General features: G+C 32.2%; 1 protein-coding gene across 1 annotated transcript; it reads left to right on the top strand.

Annotated features, from left to right (window-relative positions):
• Nucleotides 1-7,874: 7,874 nt before the first annotated feature.
• Nucleotides 7,875-19,938, top strand: LOC125068848. The gene is made up of 11 exons (XM_047678185.1): nt 7,875-8,012; nt 8,387-8,514; nt 9,745-9,872; nt 10,047-10,164; nt 13,282-13,306; nt 13,996-14,073; nt 14,548-14,611; nt 18,163-18,299; nt 18,785-18,946; nt 19,230-19,319; nt 19,801-19,938. The coding sequence occupies exons 1-11, from the start codon at nt 7,875-7,877 to the stop codon at nt 19,936-19,938; spliced, it is 1,206 nt and encodes a 401-aa protein (XP_047534141.1).
• Nucleotides 19,939-20,659: the final 721 nt, after the last annotated feature.

Raw genomic sequence — 20,659 nt, forward strand, 5'->3', positions numbered from 1 at the left:
CAAAGTCGTACTGTATTATAACTTTATTTAAAAGATTTTGCCTAGTCAAGAGAAAATGGATAACTAATTAAGGCAACCCGTCCAAGTTCATCTTGATAATTACTCTCAATATCGTAAAGGTAAATTAAATAACATTTTGTTTGTAACAATAAACAATATTTTAAGGATTTCAACGAGTAATTTCATCTACAAAGTTAAACAAATCGATTTTCAGATCGTAATTTTTTTGTTTATAATATAACAATAAAAAAATGATTGTTTGAAAGGTTTCTCTTTGTAAAATAATATGTAGTGTAGAGAATCGCGACTTTGATCGTGAGTATCGCTTTCGATGTGGCCTTTTGTGTACAAATCGTAATCGAACTTTTTGATTTATTGTTAATGAAAAAGTTAGGTTATTTCCAGTCCGTACTGGTTCACATAATGTTGTCTTAGATTTTCGCGATTATTACACATTGAAATAAAACTAGTTTTTAACGGATTTAATCGCGTATATTAATTATTTTAACATCCCGACGTTTCGAGCACTTTGCAGTGTTCGTGGTCACGGGCAGACTATGTTATGACGGGCAGAGTTATGTTATGTTTTTCTTCGATCCAAATTTAGTAAACGTATATATATTATGTAGATATTAAATATAATTTAAAAAAATCTAATCCGACAAGAACAACTTTCAAATTACTTTAAATGTCCGATATTTGTTATTAGCCAACATGCTGTTAATAAAATAAAGGTAAAAAAAATCCACTCAGTCTGTGGTCAATACAAAACTTCAAAAGAAAAAAACAATTTTTTTCAAACATTTTACATGTTAAGTAAACTACGAAGTTATTAGTAGAATTCAACGATATGAAAGAACAAATAACCAACTTGAAGTAGGTGACAATTACCAACGCGTCGTTTCTTTGTTACTGAATAAAATCAAAAATATGTCAGACAAAGGTAAACGACGTGAAAGAAACTGGACTCTCGGAAAACAATAAATACATATTTCTCAGAATGTATGCAATAGGACTTAAACAAATGCACTTTAAAAACATTTAATATATTTCGAAAAGCATTTTAAAGTGAGTAAAACAAAACTCGAAGCAGAAAAGTTTGTTGAAACAACAAGCACCTATAAAACTATTACATTTGAGAATCTGAGAGACAAACGGAAAACGTTCAGAGTAAAAGAATTGAAACTTCGGGATGATACAATTGAAAGAGATGTCTTGATATACAATAGGATATTTCCTAAGAATACTGGTTTTATTCATTAAAGTAAAGTTTCTAAGATTTTTCTGATAAAAGAAAATTATTGTATTGATGTCATAATAAAGAACGTATATAATCTATACTAAAAATTTAGAAGACATTTTGTAAAGTCTTAGTGAAAAAAATGTCGTTATTAATACATTGTATCATTCTTATGTAATGCAAAACATATTGTGGGAAATCCCATATGTACGTAATATGTTTTGCTGGTGTCCATAAAATTTAAACCTGAAAATTTACCATATTTCGGAGAAGAATTTTCTATTTAATTTAATTTTATACAAGTAACTACGCTTCCCAGGCTCCCTTTTAAATTTATATCTTTGAAGTGAGTTCTATAAATATAGTCATAAAGTAAAACTTATACTTGTAACTTGAATATTAATGCTAAAGGTGTTTGGATAATGATTTACATTTACTGGTTCAATTCTGACATATATAGAAAACACAGTTACTAAAATGCAGACAAGAGACACTAGAAGCAATTTTAGAGTCCAATATTTTCTGAACCGCGTTTTGCAATTTCAAGAGAACTTTTTATTTTTGTGACATTCGTAATATTACGTTCGTGTTCTGTAAATTTAAAGATAAAAAATGGATATGAGGAAGCTGTTTATGAAACCATAAACCAAATATTAATTTATCCGACGTTCGGAACGACTTGGTGATAGGACTTTGTGTTAGGGCATCGGATTGGGTATATCCCACTCATCTCATACTAAACCGCCCAAAAATAATACTAAATATTATTGTATTCCGGTTTGAAGGTTAAGTGAGCCTCTGTAATTACAGAGGCATAAGGGACATAATATCTTAGTTCCCAAGGTTGATGACGAACTGCTGATATAAGCGATGCTTTGTATTTCTTACAGTACCAACATAAAGGTACAGAATAATTGGAAAAATTATCACAATTTTAAAATATGATAATTTATTTAAAAAATGTCGCCGTAATTTTTTTAAGAATAGAATCAGTGTCATTAACCTATGCAGAACACTCTAAATGTTTCTCTTATTTCTGTTTGTGTGTATGTGTGTGGCTGTGTCAAATAACTAAAATATAATAATTATTGTACATGTAACATGGAAAAAAAAAATATCCCGCTGAGTTTCTTTCGCCGGTTCTTCTCAGGTCCGAGGTGTTAAATTCTGAACCAGTGGTAGATTTTTGACTATCAATAAGCAAGTGTAAACACTTCTATATTGAATAAAGATTTTTGACTTTGACTTTTTTTTCTTGCTTATTTATAACTGCTGTTATATAAGATCCCAATAAGTATATAAAAATATTAAACTCGTCGAAATGTTATTACTGAAATCTCGTAACATTAAAAAACATGTACATTTTAATAGTCTTTTTAAAATAATAATAATACTTTTAGTATTATTCTTTTAAACATTACATATAAAACTACGAATTTGGTACTATAATTCGAAGTTGAACGCCGCAACTTGCTGCATATGGTCTTGTCCAAATAAGCCTTATAAATGGCGAAATAATATTTCCCTCGTTACACCGTCACGTCGTATCGCTAACCGAATAACTCAAAACGCCTTTGTTGTTGCTTTCCTGAACATAAATAAGAATTTTAGCGCGACCACAGCGTCAGAATCCGTTACACTATCACATAAGGCGGGATTTATCACGCCCCTTGATTACGATTTACGTGACGTCACAAGTGATGAGTAACCAGCGGGATTTTTTGTCAGCACTACATTTTTGGTAAATTTAAACTTCGAACATCAATTATTTTGTGTAACCATTCGAGTAATGATGTAAGTGGTTGATATAAATTTGAATTAGGAATATGTGGAAGGATCTCGAGATGGGGATAGAAAAGTTTTTTTTTTTTTTGTATAATTGGGAATTGCATTTCGTTTTCAATTTTTTTAATTTTAGAATCATTTTTATATTTATTTTATTAGTGATATGATCTTGTTCGGGGGAATATAGTCTGTTGGTTACCAGTTTTTTACATCTCAGCTAAGTACTTGGGTTTTTGTTTTGAGGGAACAATTCAATAATTGTTGCGGAAACCAATTGCGTGATGTTAACCTGATTCATGCACAATGAATACAAAAAAATGATTATTAAATGATCGGCATTACATTACATTAGCAGCCTGTAAATTTCCGACTGCTGGGTCTAAAGCCTCATCTCCCTTTGAGGAGAAGGTTTGGAGCATATTCCACCGCGCTGCTCCAATGCGGGTTGGTGGAATACACATGTGACAGAATTTCGTTGAAATTAGACAAATGTGGGTTTCCTCACGATGTTTTCCTTCACCACGAGCTCGAGATGCATTATAAGCTCAAATTAAGCACATGAAAATTCAGTGACCCCGAAAACCAGTTTGAACTGTTGTTGAAATCATTTTTAAATATACTTAGTGAACCTAAATCTAAAAGAGACATGATATTTAGAATATAAAAATAAAATGTTTCGCGCTATACTTTGCTAAGATGTCTTGTCTGTAATAACACGGACACACCATTCGAATCGAAACAAAGCAAATACGCAGTATACGCTCGAATAATAATAGAGTCATTTTGTAGGAACAAAACCAAAACTCACCGCGGAACACGATCGTGAAAGTGGTCCGCGACATTGATTACATTTTAATCCATTTAAAACATCTAAATACTGGATCACCGTATCGGTTTTAATAGTCGAATCGGGTCGAGTGAGATACGAAATCGTTACTTACACAAACTATTGCAGAAAGTGTTGAATGTTCTAACTTTAAATAATATAAAAATAGATATTGTTTATTATTTCATATTGTAATTTGATACACACAGGCTCAATTCAGAGTCTAAAGAAATACTTACCACAGATAAAAAAATAAATGAATAATACAAGGAGGTTTTTTATTTCGTTGGCTTTTGGTACATATCATCATTATCTTTAAATGAAGACAATTTCAAAATTTTTAAATGTCGCTTATTAATGAGACGTTTTTATATCATGCATAAGTGAAAAACAACTAAAAAAAATATACATAAAATTTTTAATTACCAAAAGATGATGCGTGTTTCGTTGAAGTTTGTAATATATAGTATTTTTTTTTTATTTATTTTTTTTATGACATTGGATGGCGGGCGAGCATATGGCCCACTTGATGGTAAGTGGTCACCACCGCCCATAGACAAAGGCGCTGTAAGCAATATTAACCATTCCTTACATCACCTATGCGCCACCAACCTCGGGAACTAAGATGTTATGTCCCTTGTGCCTGTGATTACACTGGCTCACTCACCCTTCTAGCCGGAACACAACAATACAGAGTACTATTATTTGGCGGTAGAATATAAGTATCTACGCTTCGTAGTTAGAAAAGCCTTAATGTATATTTTTTTGAAATTGATACAAATGAAAAATAAAATGGTGTTGAACACTTAATAATGTTTAAGTTTATAACTTTGACCACCACAGAGCTTGATAAGGGAAGAAATAAGAATGTTTTTATGTGACTTGCGACTTGAATGCGACGCGATTCAGGAGAGATTTTTTTTTCCGCTATTTGTGTCTTCAGCCACGTAAAGAGAATTTACGATTGGACATAAAATTTTCAATTTGATTCAGAGATCCCTCTCAATTTACAAGTGCTTAAGAAAAATGCTCAAAATCAACTCAATTTGGATTGTGATAATTTCTAGAAAGTACATAAAACGATTTTCATAATTTTTTCATGTGATAATTATCTGTTTTAAAGTAATTATACCTTTTTATGTGCTTAATTTTTACTCGGTGGATATTTTTGTTTGAAATTTTGCTTGAATTTGAATTATGATTAGATCATTAGCTCTTTATGTGTATAAGTTGTGCATTGGACAGTCTCTGGAAACATCCATGATAAACCACTAGCTGCCAGCATCGAGGTTCATCAAAACATCACCCTAAGTCAGTTTTCAATATTTCACGTGTACAAAGTGAGTTTGCAAATGATGCTTTCTTAATAAATATAGTAATTATAATTCAAAACTTATTTTTTTATACATAAACCGTATAAAAATTCTCTAATGGACATTAAATAGAAACATATATATGTGGGGAGACCAAATCAAATCTAGACTCAGTTCTGTCTATTTTCTAGATCACGATTAAACGTTAACGCCGTCACTAAAATTAAAACTCCGATCCCTTTATCTATCCGAGTAAAATTCCCCAAGAACTAATTTCGTGAGAAAGTGCCTCGCTAAAAATTCCCGTCCGTCTATACAGGGTGCGCGTGCCACGTCACTACACTTGATATAATTTTAATTAAACTTCGCCGAGAAATGTGGGGTGAATGGAAAAGATGTGCTCATTTTATATGGTTATGTTAAAATATTGATATTATTTTACACATTATTTTCTAAATATTAACAAGCGAGAGTTAAATTTTCTATCTAATGTATATTTTATGGTTGTAAACATTTTTGGAACTTCCAATCGAAAGTGGCCATTGTTAAGGAACTTTTCATCTAGAAATAGTAATCGTCAGGTACCATCAAACTTAATATATTCACAGTATCTGATCAAGTAATTTTAGAGTAGGCCTCTTGTACTTCTTTATCTGAAACCATTATACCGCGACTTGTTCTTGTCTCACGATATAATATATAATAATATTACATTTTTTGGTGGAAATTATCAACAGACAAAGATCGACAGTCCATTGAACACCTACAGCTACCAATTTACCCTATTAAAAATTTTGCTATTTAACACGACGTTTCATATAAATACTAGAATATTTAATGGATACCATTGAGCAGTCATAAATTTTATTTAAATTTCGAAATATGAAAATTAAATTTCCTTAAAATAAAACAGAAATAATTTCTGTTACAGCAAAGCAAACGTTCTAAGAATTTTCGCCCGACTCCTCTATTGTAAGTGTTTCTACTACTGTTGACTATCTAAGGCGAAATTAATCTCGATCTTCTCAGAAAATACTAAGTCCACATTTTATAGAAATATGATATAAATTTAATTTATTATACTAATCTTATCAATCTCCTTATTGTTGAGTGCCTCGTAGTGGCTAGCTAGATAAGGCCGCTTATCCCGAGATTCTGGGTACAAACCCCAGGTTGGGCCGATTTTATTTTTGTTGGCTCTAGGTGGCCAACTGGCAAGAGGTTCACTTGATGGAAAGTGACTACCACCGCTTGTGCGAGACAGAAATCACGCTGTTGTATATCAAGGTGGTGGTGGTTTCGTGTTGAAAAATATGTCTTATTTATCTATTAATGATTTTTTTTAGAATAAATGATTTGAATGTATGAACCTGTAAAGTTACAAATATTTGCGCAGTTTTAGTCCAGAAACGAATACCATGGATCCCCAGGAAGGGACTATTGACTTTGTGGAGTCGGACACTTGGCGTTAATTTACCATGTCATTAAAAAAATAAAATAAAAAAAAAACAATTTCAATGAGAGCAACTGGGAATTATAGATATCTTTCCAAACAAAAACTTTTTTTTAGAATAGGTTCATAAATTAAATGCTTTACTCGCGTTTTAAAATTCGGTTTTCAGGTGTTAGTCCTATAAAAGTAGTCCTTCCTTAAAGTTCAAGCTTACTTTATACCAAAATTACAACCAATTCGTTTCAGTAATGCTAAACCACCAAACTGAATTAATAAAGTGCCAACGTGAAAGAGCAACCGACAGACGGACGGAGAGAGTTACTTTCTCATTTATAATATTAGTATACATAAAAATACGTCCAAAAGAAAGGGTCTATTCTTCTTCTTTAAAGTCGATTTGAAAGTAGGAATATCCTTTGAAAAAAAAAACAAACGTATTAGTGGTCAAATCGTTGTATCGGCTTAGCGTGCATTTAAGTCCTATAATGTACAATGATTCTTTAGACAAACTGTCATACAGGCAAAAAATATTTAAGTCAAAAAAAAAACTACAAAAGAACTGTACTTCTTTCATTTCAAAATAAGAATTATTTCTCTTGAAAAGATTTCATCAGCGACGGCTATGATTTTTCGAATGAAACTTTTTAATATCCCGTAATAAGCCGAATATGGAAATCCGCTGGCAAAGAGACATGGCGAAGTTTTTAATAGTTGGAACAGTCTGTTTATACAATTTTCAAACATTGTAGCGTACTGGGCTGTCCGCCAGCGCTGCAAAAAGTTATTAGCTTATTTTTGTAATGCTGTTCTATTTAAATGCAAAAACAATTTGAGCAATTTCGAGCGCTGGTTTTGAAACCAATGTAAAGCGTAAACAAATCAGTAAATGTTAACGTAAATATAATCACGGTGGGTGATCTATATTGTCTGTTAACAGTATTAATAAATTAATAAATCAATTACTTTATTTCAATGAATGTGTATTGTATTGAACCTATTTTTTTTTTAATGTTTCATTCAAGATTTTTAAACATGCAAAAAAAAAGTAAATTCAATTTATTTTTTTATTCTACAAATCGAAGCGAATTTCTTAAAAAGAATAGACTGATTAATAGAGAAAAAAAAATCGGCAGAATATTCTCATACTTCTGCCTATTTCGAATTGGATAAATTAAAATATTTAAAAATTAAAAATCACAAACTTCACTCAAAATATGTCCGATTGATGTTTTCTAACTGTCCTTTTTTAATTAAATAATGGACGATACTTTGGGATTTGAAGAAAGCAGCAAGAAGTCTTCTACGGAATGGCAATTAGGTGTCCAGAGCGATATATCACTGGCTGCTAGTTCGAATACGCAACCAATCCACCAGGATCTTTATGTGATACCACAGGTATTTAATTACGGAATTCTGTTAATCTCATCAATTTTTGACAATTGTTATATATATAGTATAAATATATGTACGTGCCTCTTATGTTTAGTAGTTAGCTATCAAAGCTTTAAATGACTAGGTTCTGGGTTTTGTTGGGCTACAAAAGCATTAGATTAGAGTTCCAAGGTTAGTTTAGTTAGTTCCCTGAACTCTACCCGGTAAAGGTAAACAACACAAGTAAGACTTTATTTACACACACATACTCACACGAACTGTGTACTATATAATAAATTTATCATCGTTCGCTAGTCTTTACTTAGGATGGTTATCATGGTTGAAATCAGTCATCGTAGCCCATTCAATGAATACTAAGTAATATTGTATCACCACAGAATGAGGAAAAGTCACTCAGGCCGACTATTGACGCGTCTTGGATAGAAAAGCTGTCGTTTTACCGTTGTTACACGTCAACTGTGAGCAAAATTGAATTACTGTGTATGCAACAGAACAGTGTGAACAGGTACGTTTATATTAAAACAAGTTTGAATAATAAAAAAAGTTTTATATGATTTAGAATATATTTATGCCATAAATCTGAGAAAGAAATGATTTCATCGAGAGTACCCAGCTCGAAAAAAAAGAGGGGTGCCATGTGACACCCACTTGGAACGAAGTTGATTTCGCTATATATAACGTATTATATGTATGAGATATAAATGTATGTTTATATATGTTTAAGAATAATTAAATGACAGGTAATATATTTTTTATTAAAAACTTACAATAGAAAGAGAGATAGAGAATGGGAAAGAGAGAGAAAGGTCGCCTGGGGAGCATCACGTTTTTTCCTTAGGTGACGATTTCTGATGAGTTCACTTCGCTGTAAGCCGCGTAAGATAACTTCGTTCAAAAAAGTATGGATTTACCCTTATGCTCATAAAGAATGTTTTTCTTCTTTAATCTAAATACGCAGCATACTATTATTATAATTGGCAATAAAAATAATCTTATTCTAAATCCTATATTCGTCTATATAGCTGATTTAGTGGATTCATCCGAATTTCTTCATACTTTTAGTAGCTATTTTATAGGGTTATAGATTCGGAGGAACTGGATCAAATTTGGGATGGCGAATAATTTACCATACAAAAATGTATTATATATTACTTGTATGTAGTCTAGTACCTTAGAAGATGGCATTCATTATTTTTCGCATATTAACATTGAAATTGAAGACATTGAATTTAAGCCGGCAATAATTATTCTCGTGACTGATTACAATTACATAAACTGACTGTGCAAAAGAGAGTGCATCTTGGCTCACACATGAAATTGTGCATTATAATTCCTGCGTTTTTAATTCTCTTAGTGATCCTTTATGAAATCCCATTTAAGTCAGACTGCTATTTGCTATTCACAAGCAATAATATATCACCACTACCTACCACTTTGTGGTAGAGCTTTGTGCAGGCCCGTCTGGGTAGATACCAACCACTCATCAGATATTCTACCACCAAATAACAGTACTCTGTATTGTTGTGTTACGGTTAGAAGGGTGAGTGAGCCAGTGTTATTACAGGCACAAGGAAAATAAAAGCTTAGTTCCTAAGGTTGGTGGTGCATAGGTGATGTAAGGAATGGTTAATATTTCTTACAGCGCCTTTGTCTATGGGCGGTGGTTATCACTTACCATCCCATATGCTCGTCCGCCAACCAATGCCATAAAAAATATATATTATACAATTTACAGATTTTTCTGGTTTTATATATTCAACGTGCTATGCAAAAGCTTACCAATGGCCTACGTCTATATTTTTCTGAGTACATACGCTCCGGATCATCATTTTTTTCTTCCGAAAATGGTGCCAATATGCTATGGTGAGTTAAATATTATAAAATAAAAATAAAAATCTATTTAAGAGTTCAAGTTCAATACTGCGCCAACAACGCTATCATGACAATATAACCTAGTACGAGCCTCGTGATACATATTTTAAATTAAACTTTAAAGATTAGTTGTCAACTTACAAATAATTATAACAATATTTACAGGGCTTAACGTAATATTTGTGATTACTGGCATTTTCGAAATATTCATTTTACTAAATAATACGTCCCTCTACATACTTTTCATAGTAGCCGGTCTGATGAACAAGATGCCGTGGAACAGGTAACGAAATGAACGTTATAAGCAATGTTTCATCTCATAGATTTATTTAAGAAGCTAATCATTTTTCAGATGTTTGAATACGACTATGGAGTTTGATGGCGGTATATTCACTTGTTACAATTTATCAGAATTCGCAAAGAAAGTGAGCGATACAAACATAACGTATGAAGGATACTACTACGCGACCTCGTCGAAGGAAAATATATCATTCGCTCAAATTGAGTACTTTGAGTATGTTTTTTTTTAAATATAATTGGTTGTATGATTACTTTGTGGCAAGGGATTGTGTAATGCCGTCTGTTTAAGTGCCTACCCATCAGATGTTCTACCGCCAAACAGTGAGATTTAGTATAGTCGAGTTTCGATTTAAAGGTAAGTGAGCCATGACATCTTAGTTCCCAAGATACACTATGTCTTAAACCCAATGTCTTTCGATGGTAGAGACTACTTACCATAAGGTGGCACATTTACCAGTACTCCTTTAAAAATTTAGAACCTTAGACAACTTCCGTGGTCGAGTAGTGTATATACCAATTTTCATGGGTACGCCACTCCGAAGTCCTGGGTTTGATTCCTGGCCGAGTCGATGTAGAAAAAGTTCATTAGTTTTCTATGTTCTCCTGGATCTAGGTGTTTGTGGTACCGTCGTTACTTCTGATTTTCCATAACACAGGTGCTTTAGCTACTTACATTGGGACCAGAGTAATGTATGTGATGTTGTCTAATATTTATTTATTTATATAAATAAAAAAGATGCAATGGTCATTATACTTCCAAATGAAGTGAAGGAATTATTGTATTCGTATCAAAATAGATACCTCTTTCTTTTCAAATTATACATTTAGATCACAATCAACCGTTAACTTAATAGCTTTTAATTACATATACATACATACGTTAACAGCCTGTAAATTTCCCACTGCTGGGCTAAGCCCTCCGCTCCCTTTGAGGAGAAGGCTTGGAACATATTCCACCACGCTACTCCAATGCGGTTTGGTGGAATACACATGTGGCAGAATTTCGTTGAAATTAGACACATGCAGGTTTCCTCGCGATGTTTTCCTTCACCGCCGAGCACGAGATGAATTATACACACAAATTAAGCACATGAAAATTCAGTGGTGCCTGCCTGGGTTTGAACACGATATCATCGCTTAAAATGCACGCGTTCTAACCACTGGGCCATCTCGAAGTAATTCTTCTTTTCCAAAAACGTTAAAAATCTTTTAAAGTTTGATTATGAGTCTAATAATGATTTTTGAGATGCACGTACTAGTAATAATATTTGTTTATAGTTATTTCCTTAACACCGTGACTGAGGGCCAGCACCATCAGCAATTCATATTAATGGCTGCCATGTGGATTTTTGTAGGACTTAGTTACAACTATCTCTTTAACAATCTCGTTTGGAAGGTAAATATTTTATATGAATGTAAATGTCACGAAAATATCTCACAACTGAAATGATGACAAATTTTCTGTTCCATTTTGGATTAGAAATTATAATATCCATTATCTTGTCGTGGAAAACTCACTTCCTCGTTATACAACCTTAGGTCCCATGTGAAATAAATGAAGCACAAACCCTGGCTCGAGCCAATAAAAGAAAAAAAAAATTGAGTTTTCTGTCGATATGCTTTTAGTAACCCCTGTGCCTGAAGTATTTTCAATCTTGTCGGATTTACCGTCCCATCTGGAAATAGGGCGTAACTGTGTCTGCTTACAAACTGGCGCACATAAATAAATCCTGCGCTGATAGTTGACTTGAGCATTGTCCGTGTGGCCTAAATTGGTCACGGAAAATAAACTACGTCATATAATCCAGAACCTTTTTTTGTACTCGGTTGAATTTTAATAACTCTAATACTTTTTGCTTTTATCACATGAAGCCCAAAAACGGAGTCTAATGTATTCAAGATTTATATGTATGTGAGTTTGTTTATTCCAACATAACTTTTAAATGCCTAACCTGATTTGGGCGAATGGGATTCTGTGAGAATCCTTACATCATCCCTAGTGTAGGGAGTTTTTGTACATTTTCGTTTTGTTGCTTGTGTGTTATAGCTTTTAGCATCGTTTCAATTTAATTCTTGAATCGATGATAACCAGTCTCTCAGAAGTATAAGCGCACCCTTACATTGTTAGTAGGAATTAAATGGTAAGTCCGTTTTGTCTGTAATAAAGTATACTAAAACTTACTTTATCATTGCAGGTATTACACTATACACACTTAGCACTCATCAGTATGTTCATAATGATATTTATACACTTAGTAATAGTATATGAAGACTCAGAAATTCAAATAGTCGAAACCCATGATGAAGATCATCGAAGGTATTTAATGGTAAGATTTGTAATACGTACAAATGAATATAATTTGAGTGTCACCTTTGAATTCAAAATGAAATTGGTTAACTGTGCTGTTACGATCTAGTACGGATAGATGGCGCTGATTCAATAAAACATATTACTGAATCGCGCAGGCTAGATTCGTCCCCGGATATTTATAGCGTAAAACAATAGCTTTTGTATTACTAAACGAATTACTTAAAGGTTTGTTTTATTCCCTCTTTGGTTCTTCGATAATACTAAATTACTGTGACTCATTACAAATCAAAATAATTAATTTTTCAACACGAATAAAAATAAATATTTATAAATATAATGATATTTCCATATTTCTTTACCGCTATTTTATGCATGCCAAATGTTATTAAAAATTATGTTATTTGTTATAATCACTAATCATTTTCATGATTTACAAAAATATTTCCAAAATTTCTTGAGATTACAAATAAATTATTGCATTGTTTTGTTAACAAAACACCTGCTGTGTTTCGAGATTTATTATTATTTCCCATCTTAAATGTGATATATTCTAATAAAAAAAACGTAATTAGTATAACATCTTCGTATATTTAAATAAAAGCCCGAATAACCGGTTAGGTGTTCTGTAATCGTTAAATACATTCCGAATGGCGTTAATGTCACTTAAGAGGGAATCGGTGCATCGTAAAAAAACTTAACTGCAGTCACTCGAAGCTTAATTAGGAGACCATTCAAGGCACAATACTTAAAGCAAACATTTTAATTCTCTGCATAATGACAAATTTAAAGGCAAAATTCAAATAATATATGGAATATGCTTTTGATATACCTTCCTGTTGAATAATATAAAACCTTTATTAATAGTACTTCTCTTTAGATATTACATTAATAACAATAATGACTGCTTCCTTAGTGAGTACTATAAGAATACTAGCAATACCCCAAATTAAATAAGGAATTACTAATATTGCTCCTTTTAAACTTATCACTTGTGTTAGGTGTGGGTACGACAAAAGCCCAAGAGGTCAGGATCCATCCTGCGACTTTTTGCATCGCTAGGCGGCCCGTAAATTATTGCACTATTGACGTTTATAGAGATTCAAATTCCGAGGTCCTTGGTAGAATGTCAAACAAATATCATTCAGAGACCAACATTTAAAAGTTGTTAGTGTTAACACCGTATTGCACGCTATAACGCTACTTTGGCTCCTGAACCCTTTCTGGTCTTTCAAATTTATATATCAAAGGATTATGAGAGAGAGGGAAAATACAGTGTGCGTGTGTTTGCTCCCACTAAAGCACTATAATATCTCGTGTGCAGTACCTATTCGTATTATAATCTGCGAATGATAGTCGTGACTGAAATCGGACAGAAGGATGACATCAGCAATTCAACTGCTTGCGATATCATTTCTAGCCATTAATATAACATGTCACTGAATGACTTTTATTTTCTTAAAGTGTCTAAATTTAATGAATATGTACTTATTTAATTTTTAGAACGCTGATTTTGACTTGTTAGCAGAATCGATGACAGCGCCCCCGATAGCTCATATTGTAAGCGCTAGAAGCACGAATGAGGTATTTAATATTATATCTATATTTTTTTAATTTATTCGTAATATTCATACTAAATGTCAGAACATAAGAATTTTAGTGCGTCGGCTACCGTTGCGTGCCAATAGATGTTTCACACGAATACCATTTATTTCAGAAAGATATATATATATTTTAATGGTATCGGTAGGCGGTCGAGCAAATGGGCCATCTCATGGTAAGTGGTCACCACCGCCCACAGACATTGGCGCTGTAAGAAATATTAACAATCCCTTACATCACCAATGCGCCACCAACCTTGGGAACTAAGATGTTATATCCCTTGTGCCTGTAGTTACACTGGCTCACCCTTCAAACCGGAACACAACAATACTGAGTACTGCTGTTTGGCAGTAGAATATCTCATGAGTGGGTGGTACCTACCCAGACGGGCTTGCACAAAGCCCTACCACAAAGTAAAATATATATCAAATAATTTAATTAGTATATGCATTACAGATTAGGCCAAGTCGAAATAGTGCTGTTATAATAACATCAAATGCCGCTTATTATTTATTTCGAGCTCTGACGACGTACTTTATGAAAAAATACTGTGAAAATCATATAAAAGCTACGATTATTTACTGGAATTATGGTAAATATATTGAAAAATAATACGCGAAACGTACAATGGTTTGACTTCACAATCAGATTTTTTTTATTTGATAAACGTTTATTGATCTAGATTGGAAAATATTCTATCAAACAATCTTTAGGTAAATCAGAAATACGGTAAACCAACTATTGAGATAATAAATATAAATTTTCACCGTGAAAGGAATAACAATTGATACAAATAAAAAATAAAAAAGGAATAAGTTTTTCCGGCTCACAAATTTAATTTATATATATATAAAATTGGAGTGTCTGTTTGTAATATTAAAATAATCGCTTTTTGTATATGTATGTATTTGTCAGTCTGTTTTTTCCGGCTGAACCAATTTTGATGGGACTTCGATTGGCAGATAGCTGATGTAATAAGGAGTAACTCAGCTACAATAATAAATTTTCTGTTAAATTCAGCGAACGAAGTCGCGAGCACATCTTATTTAATATATAACCAACATCAAATTAATTATACTATACTATATAATTTCATTACACACTATGTATGATTAGATTATGTACAATTAAATTGAATCAATTGAATTATACATAATATAATTATCGGTTAATTGATAGTCAAAGTCAAAGTCAAAAATCTTTATTCAATATAGAAGTGTTTGCACTTGCTTATTGATTGTCAAAAATCTACCACCGGTTCGGAATTTAGCACCTCGGACCTGAGAAGAACCGGCGAAAGAAACTCAGCGGGATATATTTTTTTTCAATACTACGATACGATACGATACGTTTGTAAATACGCAACGAGCCGTGTAATAACTTTGGTTTTTGGATTTGATTGTTGTACCCTGTTCAAGTTAGCTTGATCTTTTCGATAGATGTAAATTTTTCTGATCGACATAACTTTGAACAATGACGAATTAATAATTGTAAAAATATTTACAAAAATACATATAATACAAAAGTTCCTAAAGATTCAAGCGTTATCCGTCATTTGTTTTAATATTCGTGGATTTGTCATTTTTATATTTGATTTTCATTGACAGTTCACTGAGATACTAATTGACTAAATTTGTCTCAAGACATGAATCGATGTATGAGTTTATTTATTTAAGTTAACGTAAGCTCATTTGTAGATCGGCGTGCGTTGGACAACATCAAAGCCAAGTATAAAATTAGTAGATTAAAATGCTAACATAAATGATTTTCCCAGAAATTGTGACGTACATTCTGTTAACACTAGGAACAAGAATAAACTTGTTACTCCAAGTACCCGATTACACAGGGTTATAACTCTTTTTTGGGGCAATGTATACGTTTTTACAACAGGATCCCAGAAAACGTTCAAAATTATTCAATTATAAAATTTAAAAGAATCGTTAATGAGCGTTTGTGTGCTAAAGGATATTACAACACTAATGACTTTTTAGTTGACTGCACACCTTGGGAATGAAATGATCGCCTCCAGGCTGTTTCAAATAACTAAAATATAATTTTCATTGTACATGGAAAATGGTTAAAAAAAAATAAAAAAATATATCCCGCTGAGTTTCTTTCGCCGGTTCTTCTCAGGTCTGAGGTGCTAAATTCCGAATCGGTGGTAGATTTTTGACAATCAATAAGCAAGTGTATACACTTCTATATTGAATAAAGATTTTTGACTTGACTTGACTTGACTTGACTAAGTCCCGTTTAACTTCAATAGGCCGGGATAGCCTAGTAGCCAAAAATATTGTGGATTCTATCCTAAGCGCACATATTTGTGTTAATTTATTTTTGTTTAAATCAATTCATGTGTAACCAACGAAAATACCTCCAAACATTATTTTTAATAGGAGAGGATCTATTTTACAAGCAGTCAGAATTTTCAGGCTGTTTATATTATAGTATTAGAAGTATTTTGTATATTTAAACTTTCTAGTTGTTCGTAGGTAGCGGTTCAATTTTTTATTTCTGGCCAATGTACTTCGCAACATTATACTTGGGAGATTTTTTCGTCATCATTTTCTTTGCTCTTAACGGCATCGTGGATAGCTGTACATTTGTAAGTATTTAAATTATTTTACGTGAACAATTCTCGTCTAATTCAGGACCAATGCTTAATCAAAACTTCAATGTAATATCTATTTCAATCATAAGAGAACTAAAGCAAAACAAACAACTTTGACCTTGAATTAACGCGATGTCATTGGTCGAGATCTAGAATATACTTTGGTATTCATAATGGATTCGCAAAAAAGTATCTATAGCTATAGAATTTAATATCGGCAATGTGGTTATCGGGAAAATTGATAAAAGTAGTAAAATTTTTATTATATGTTAAGTAAATATATCAAGAACTGTAATGTTTGTAGTGCATAATATAGCGAAGCTATTACGGAATCGCATGGAATATGTAAATGTACAATGTATTCCTTCTGTGATTGGATTAGGGTTTAATTATTAATATATTAATATTGTAATAACTAAGCATTTATTATAAAAGAACAAAAAAAGTCTATTGATGTAGTTTGGTCGATAAAAGACGTAAATTTTAAACTGAAAATTGTGGTTTTGGTGTCACGTGTCATTCGACTCGCTGATTTAACGGCGCCGCTTGGTAAAGAGGCTAGGCTGATAATTGAATGGCTAAATACGGTAGCCTGTGACACAAACACAGTGTATGTTTTAGTGAACAGAGTGAAGATATAAGCTCCGAATTTTCCTCTTAGAAGGAGAGACAGTTCTCAGTGGGTCTTTTAGCAACAGTTATGTAACCTTATTTATAACGACATAAGGACTATTTTTGTTTAGATTCCTTTTAGTTTCACTAAAGTTAAACCATGTCTCATTTCATGATCACCTGTTTCAGTTTATTACTTTTCGTTGTTTCGTAGAAGCTATTGTGTGTGAATGGACGTGGATTAAACCCTGGTGTGTGATAGTCGCGATATGGATACTTGCTGTTTACGAATTCTGTGAAACTGACGGGACTGTAATTATATTTTTATTGCAATTATTTTTAAGTTTACTTTGTAGCCGTTAACCTATGCAGCTAAATTATACTTTGATAGAAACCGAATTGAATTTTAACGTGTATTTAAGAAGTTACCGTACAAAGGGTTGAAGTCAAAACGACATATCTTTATTATGAACCAATAATTAAGCAAAAACTATAATTTAACAAAGATACATAGGTGGAAATTTCAGCTAAATTTCAGTTAAATGATACAAGCAAATGCTATTTCAGGACGAATGTTTGCTTGTATTAACTAAATTTTCCGGCCAGGGAAGTTGCAGTTTTGGTCTTCTCTTTACTATGATATGCGTATATTATACATTTTATATATTACACATTCCTTATTTCCTCTAGAATCAAAAGATCTTGACGTATAGACGGCGGGAGTCGGCTTTTTTTTACACTGTATAGAAATGACATTTTGAATAGTTGTTATGTTTTGACATATATATACAAAAGATTATTTTTATTTCAGTTTTCAGAAAATTCCTTCATATTTTGGACTGCCACGTCAACCTTGGCGGAAGTGATCGTACTATTCTGGGTATATCCAATGGGTCGGTTGATAGATGATATCACATTTCACTATGGAATGTTTCCAACAAAATTAAGAGTTTGGAGTTTCATGATAGTACCAGTATTTTATTTAGTACGTATTCAAATTATGCTTAGTTAACTATAAAATCGTTTTAATTCAGTTTGAAGCCCATTCATGGGCAATTAAAAGAAAAAGCAAAAGCTTTTAAGAGTTATACTAAGTCTTTTTATGGGATTCGAGAGTGATACTAGAGAGCCGATGTTTAAACGGGATGGGTAATTTTGTAACCTGTGTATACTTTACACGTACGAAGTTGAGGCTGACAGCTAGCAATTAGTATATATACACAGAGAGGAAATCTTCTATCGAGGATTGCCAGATCTAAATAATAATAATCTTTATTAAAATTACAGACAGAAAAACAATTTTCATTTGTAATCGATAAATGAAACAACAGAATGGATTTAAACAATTCACCATTTGTAAGCAAATTTGTCCAAAAGTATTTTAGGTTATGTTAATTTCTACACAACCTGAATTTCACGCTGGCGAAGCCGTTTGTTAATAACATAATAAAAAAGAACGTTTTGTTTCAGATAAAGACATATGTTATCATAAGTAGATTTAACATTGTTCGAAATGAAAATGATAATTTCAGGTCACAACACAACACAAGATCGACATTCTTGTATCAATTGATATTGTTTTCTGTGTTTGCAATATACGCCTTTTACCATATCACTATCAAACAAAAAAAGGTAATTGAGAACAAACTCATTATTATTTATTTAATCAGCCTTAATATCATTCTTAGTAATACTAACTAAATGAGCCAGTGTAACTGTCTAAGAGATATATTATACTTCTTAAAGCGCTAATGTCTATGGACCTTTAAGGATTAATAATGGTGACCACTTAACATCACGTGATTCTAACTGAAAATTAAAAACCTTATATCGAATCGATTTGTGGTTGATAGTTCGTTTAATTACTATATTATCTCGAAAATGTAATGTTTATTTTACAAAAAAATTCTTTCAGAGTTGGACTCATTTATTTAAACCAGCACCGGAATGGGGCCCAAAAGATTTCAATAGTCGACAGCTTAGGAAACAATTTGATACTCGTGAGGTGATATATAAATACTTTTTTAAGCAGATAGTATAGCAATACTATATCGTAATGTTATTCTGTTCGGAAACAAGTTTTGTGAGGAAATAATTTTATGCAAGAAAAAACGTTATATAAAATCTCACACACTTTTATTATGGGATTTACTTTTAACCCTTGAATACATGATGCTTTATGTGCTATTATTTTGTAAATACAAATACAATACTCACCGATCACGACTGTATGTGTGTTTTTTTACTCACCTGATGGAATGTGACTACCACCGCCCGTGGACATCTACAATAGGGCTTTGCAAGTGCGATGCTGGTCTTAGAGGAATGAGTAGATTCTTTTTTTTTTGAAAGATTCCTAGTCATATCAGTTCACAAAATCCGCAGGTAAAAATTGCTTCCACCGAGTATGTGCGATGCAAAAAAAATCTTAAAATAATCTCATTAATCATCTTAAAAAAATATGTTATATTTGTTATATATTTCAGTACATAGGTTCGCAAGCACCAAGACCTTTGAGCAGATTCTTAATAAGTAAAGCAGAATTGAAATCATACAAACTGGATATTCCTTACGAGCCTGTCATTCGTCGGACCGAGGTACAAAATGAAAATGAAAAATTGTGAACGAAATGTTATTATACGATTTCAATAAAATTACTTATTTTGCGATGTGATTATACCTTTTATTATATAACAATATACAAATATTACTATTTATGTTTGAGGAAAGCATCTATAGATACAAAATCATCAGTTTTAGGCACCATTTGAATGGAATATTTATAACATAAAACGTTGAATTCGAGGTTCATATCATTAAATTCTATATGAGTTCGTTGGTGACGTTTTCTGGATAATTAGGGCAAAATATATTATAATTCCCTTAACGCATGAAATAAAGTCACATAGAATTTAGTTGTTTTTAATATTAAGATCGTGATCCAGCTCGACGGAGCTCTAGTCTGAAGTGTTTCTTTTCGAACCTGAGGTCAATTTTTGACAGTCAATAATCAATCGTCATATTCGATTGCCTAAAAATTTGGAATTCGGAAACATAGTACTTTGTAACAAACAAGTATTTTGTAAAATAAGTAAAGTTTTTGTTAATTAGTAGTAGAAATACTAAAGTTCACCTTTTAAAGAGCTCTTCATCACGGAAACCATTAAGTTGTCCGACTTTATCACAAAAAAGGTTAAATGGGTAGTTTAAATCCGGAATTTCGTAGCCAGTCTTAATTCTTGATTATAATCTCGATTTAAGAAGTAAAAATTTTGGATACTTTGAATGTGTTAATAATTTTACACTCACGGAGATTACTTATTAAAAATATGATACAACGAAGAG

The sequence above is a fragment of the Vanessa atalanta genome, chromosome 2 (genome assembly GCF_905147765.1).
Source record: "Vanessa atalanta chromosome 2, ilVanAtal1.2, whole genome shotgun sequence".
NCBI classification, from domain to species: Eukaryota; Metazoa; Arthropoda; class Insecta; order Lepidoptera; family Nymphalidae; genus Vanessa; species Vanessa atalanta.

Excerpts from the sequence above, each read along its gene's own strand:
- LOC125068848 (XM_047678185.1), top strand. The coding sequence starts at position 7,875 with ATGGACGATACTTTGGGATTTGAAGAAAGCAGCAAGAAGTCTTCTACG. Across the intron at positions 14,612-18,162 it reads CGCTTATTATTTATTTCGAG|CAACCTTGGCGGAAGTGATC; the intron begins CTCTGACGACGT and ends GGACTGCCACGT. Across the intron at positions 18,947-19,229 it reads TCACTATCAAACAAAAAAAG|AGTTGGACTCATTTATTTAA; the intron begins GTAATTGAGAAC and ends AAATTCTTTCAG.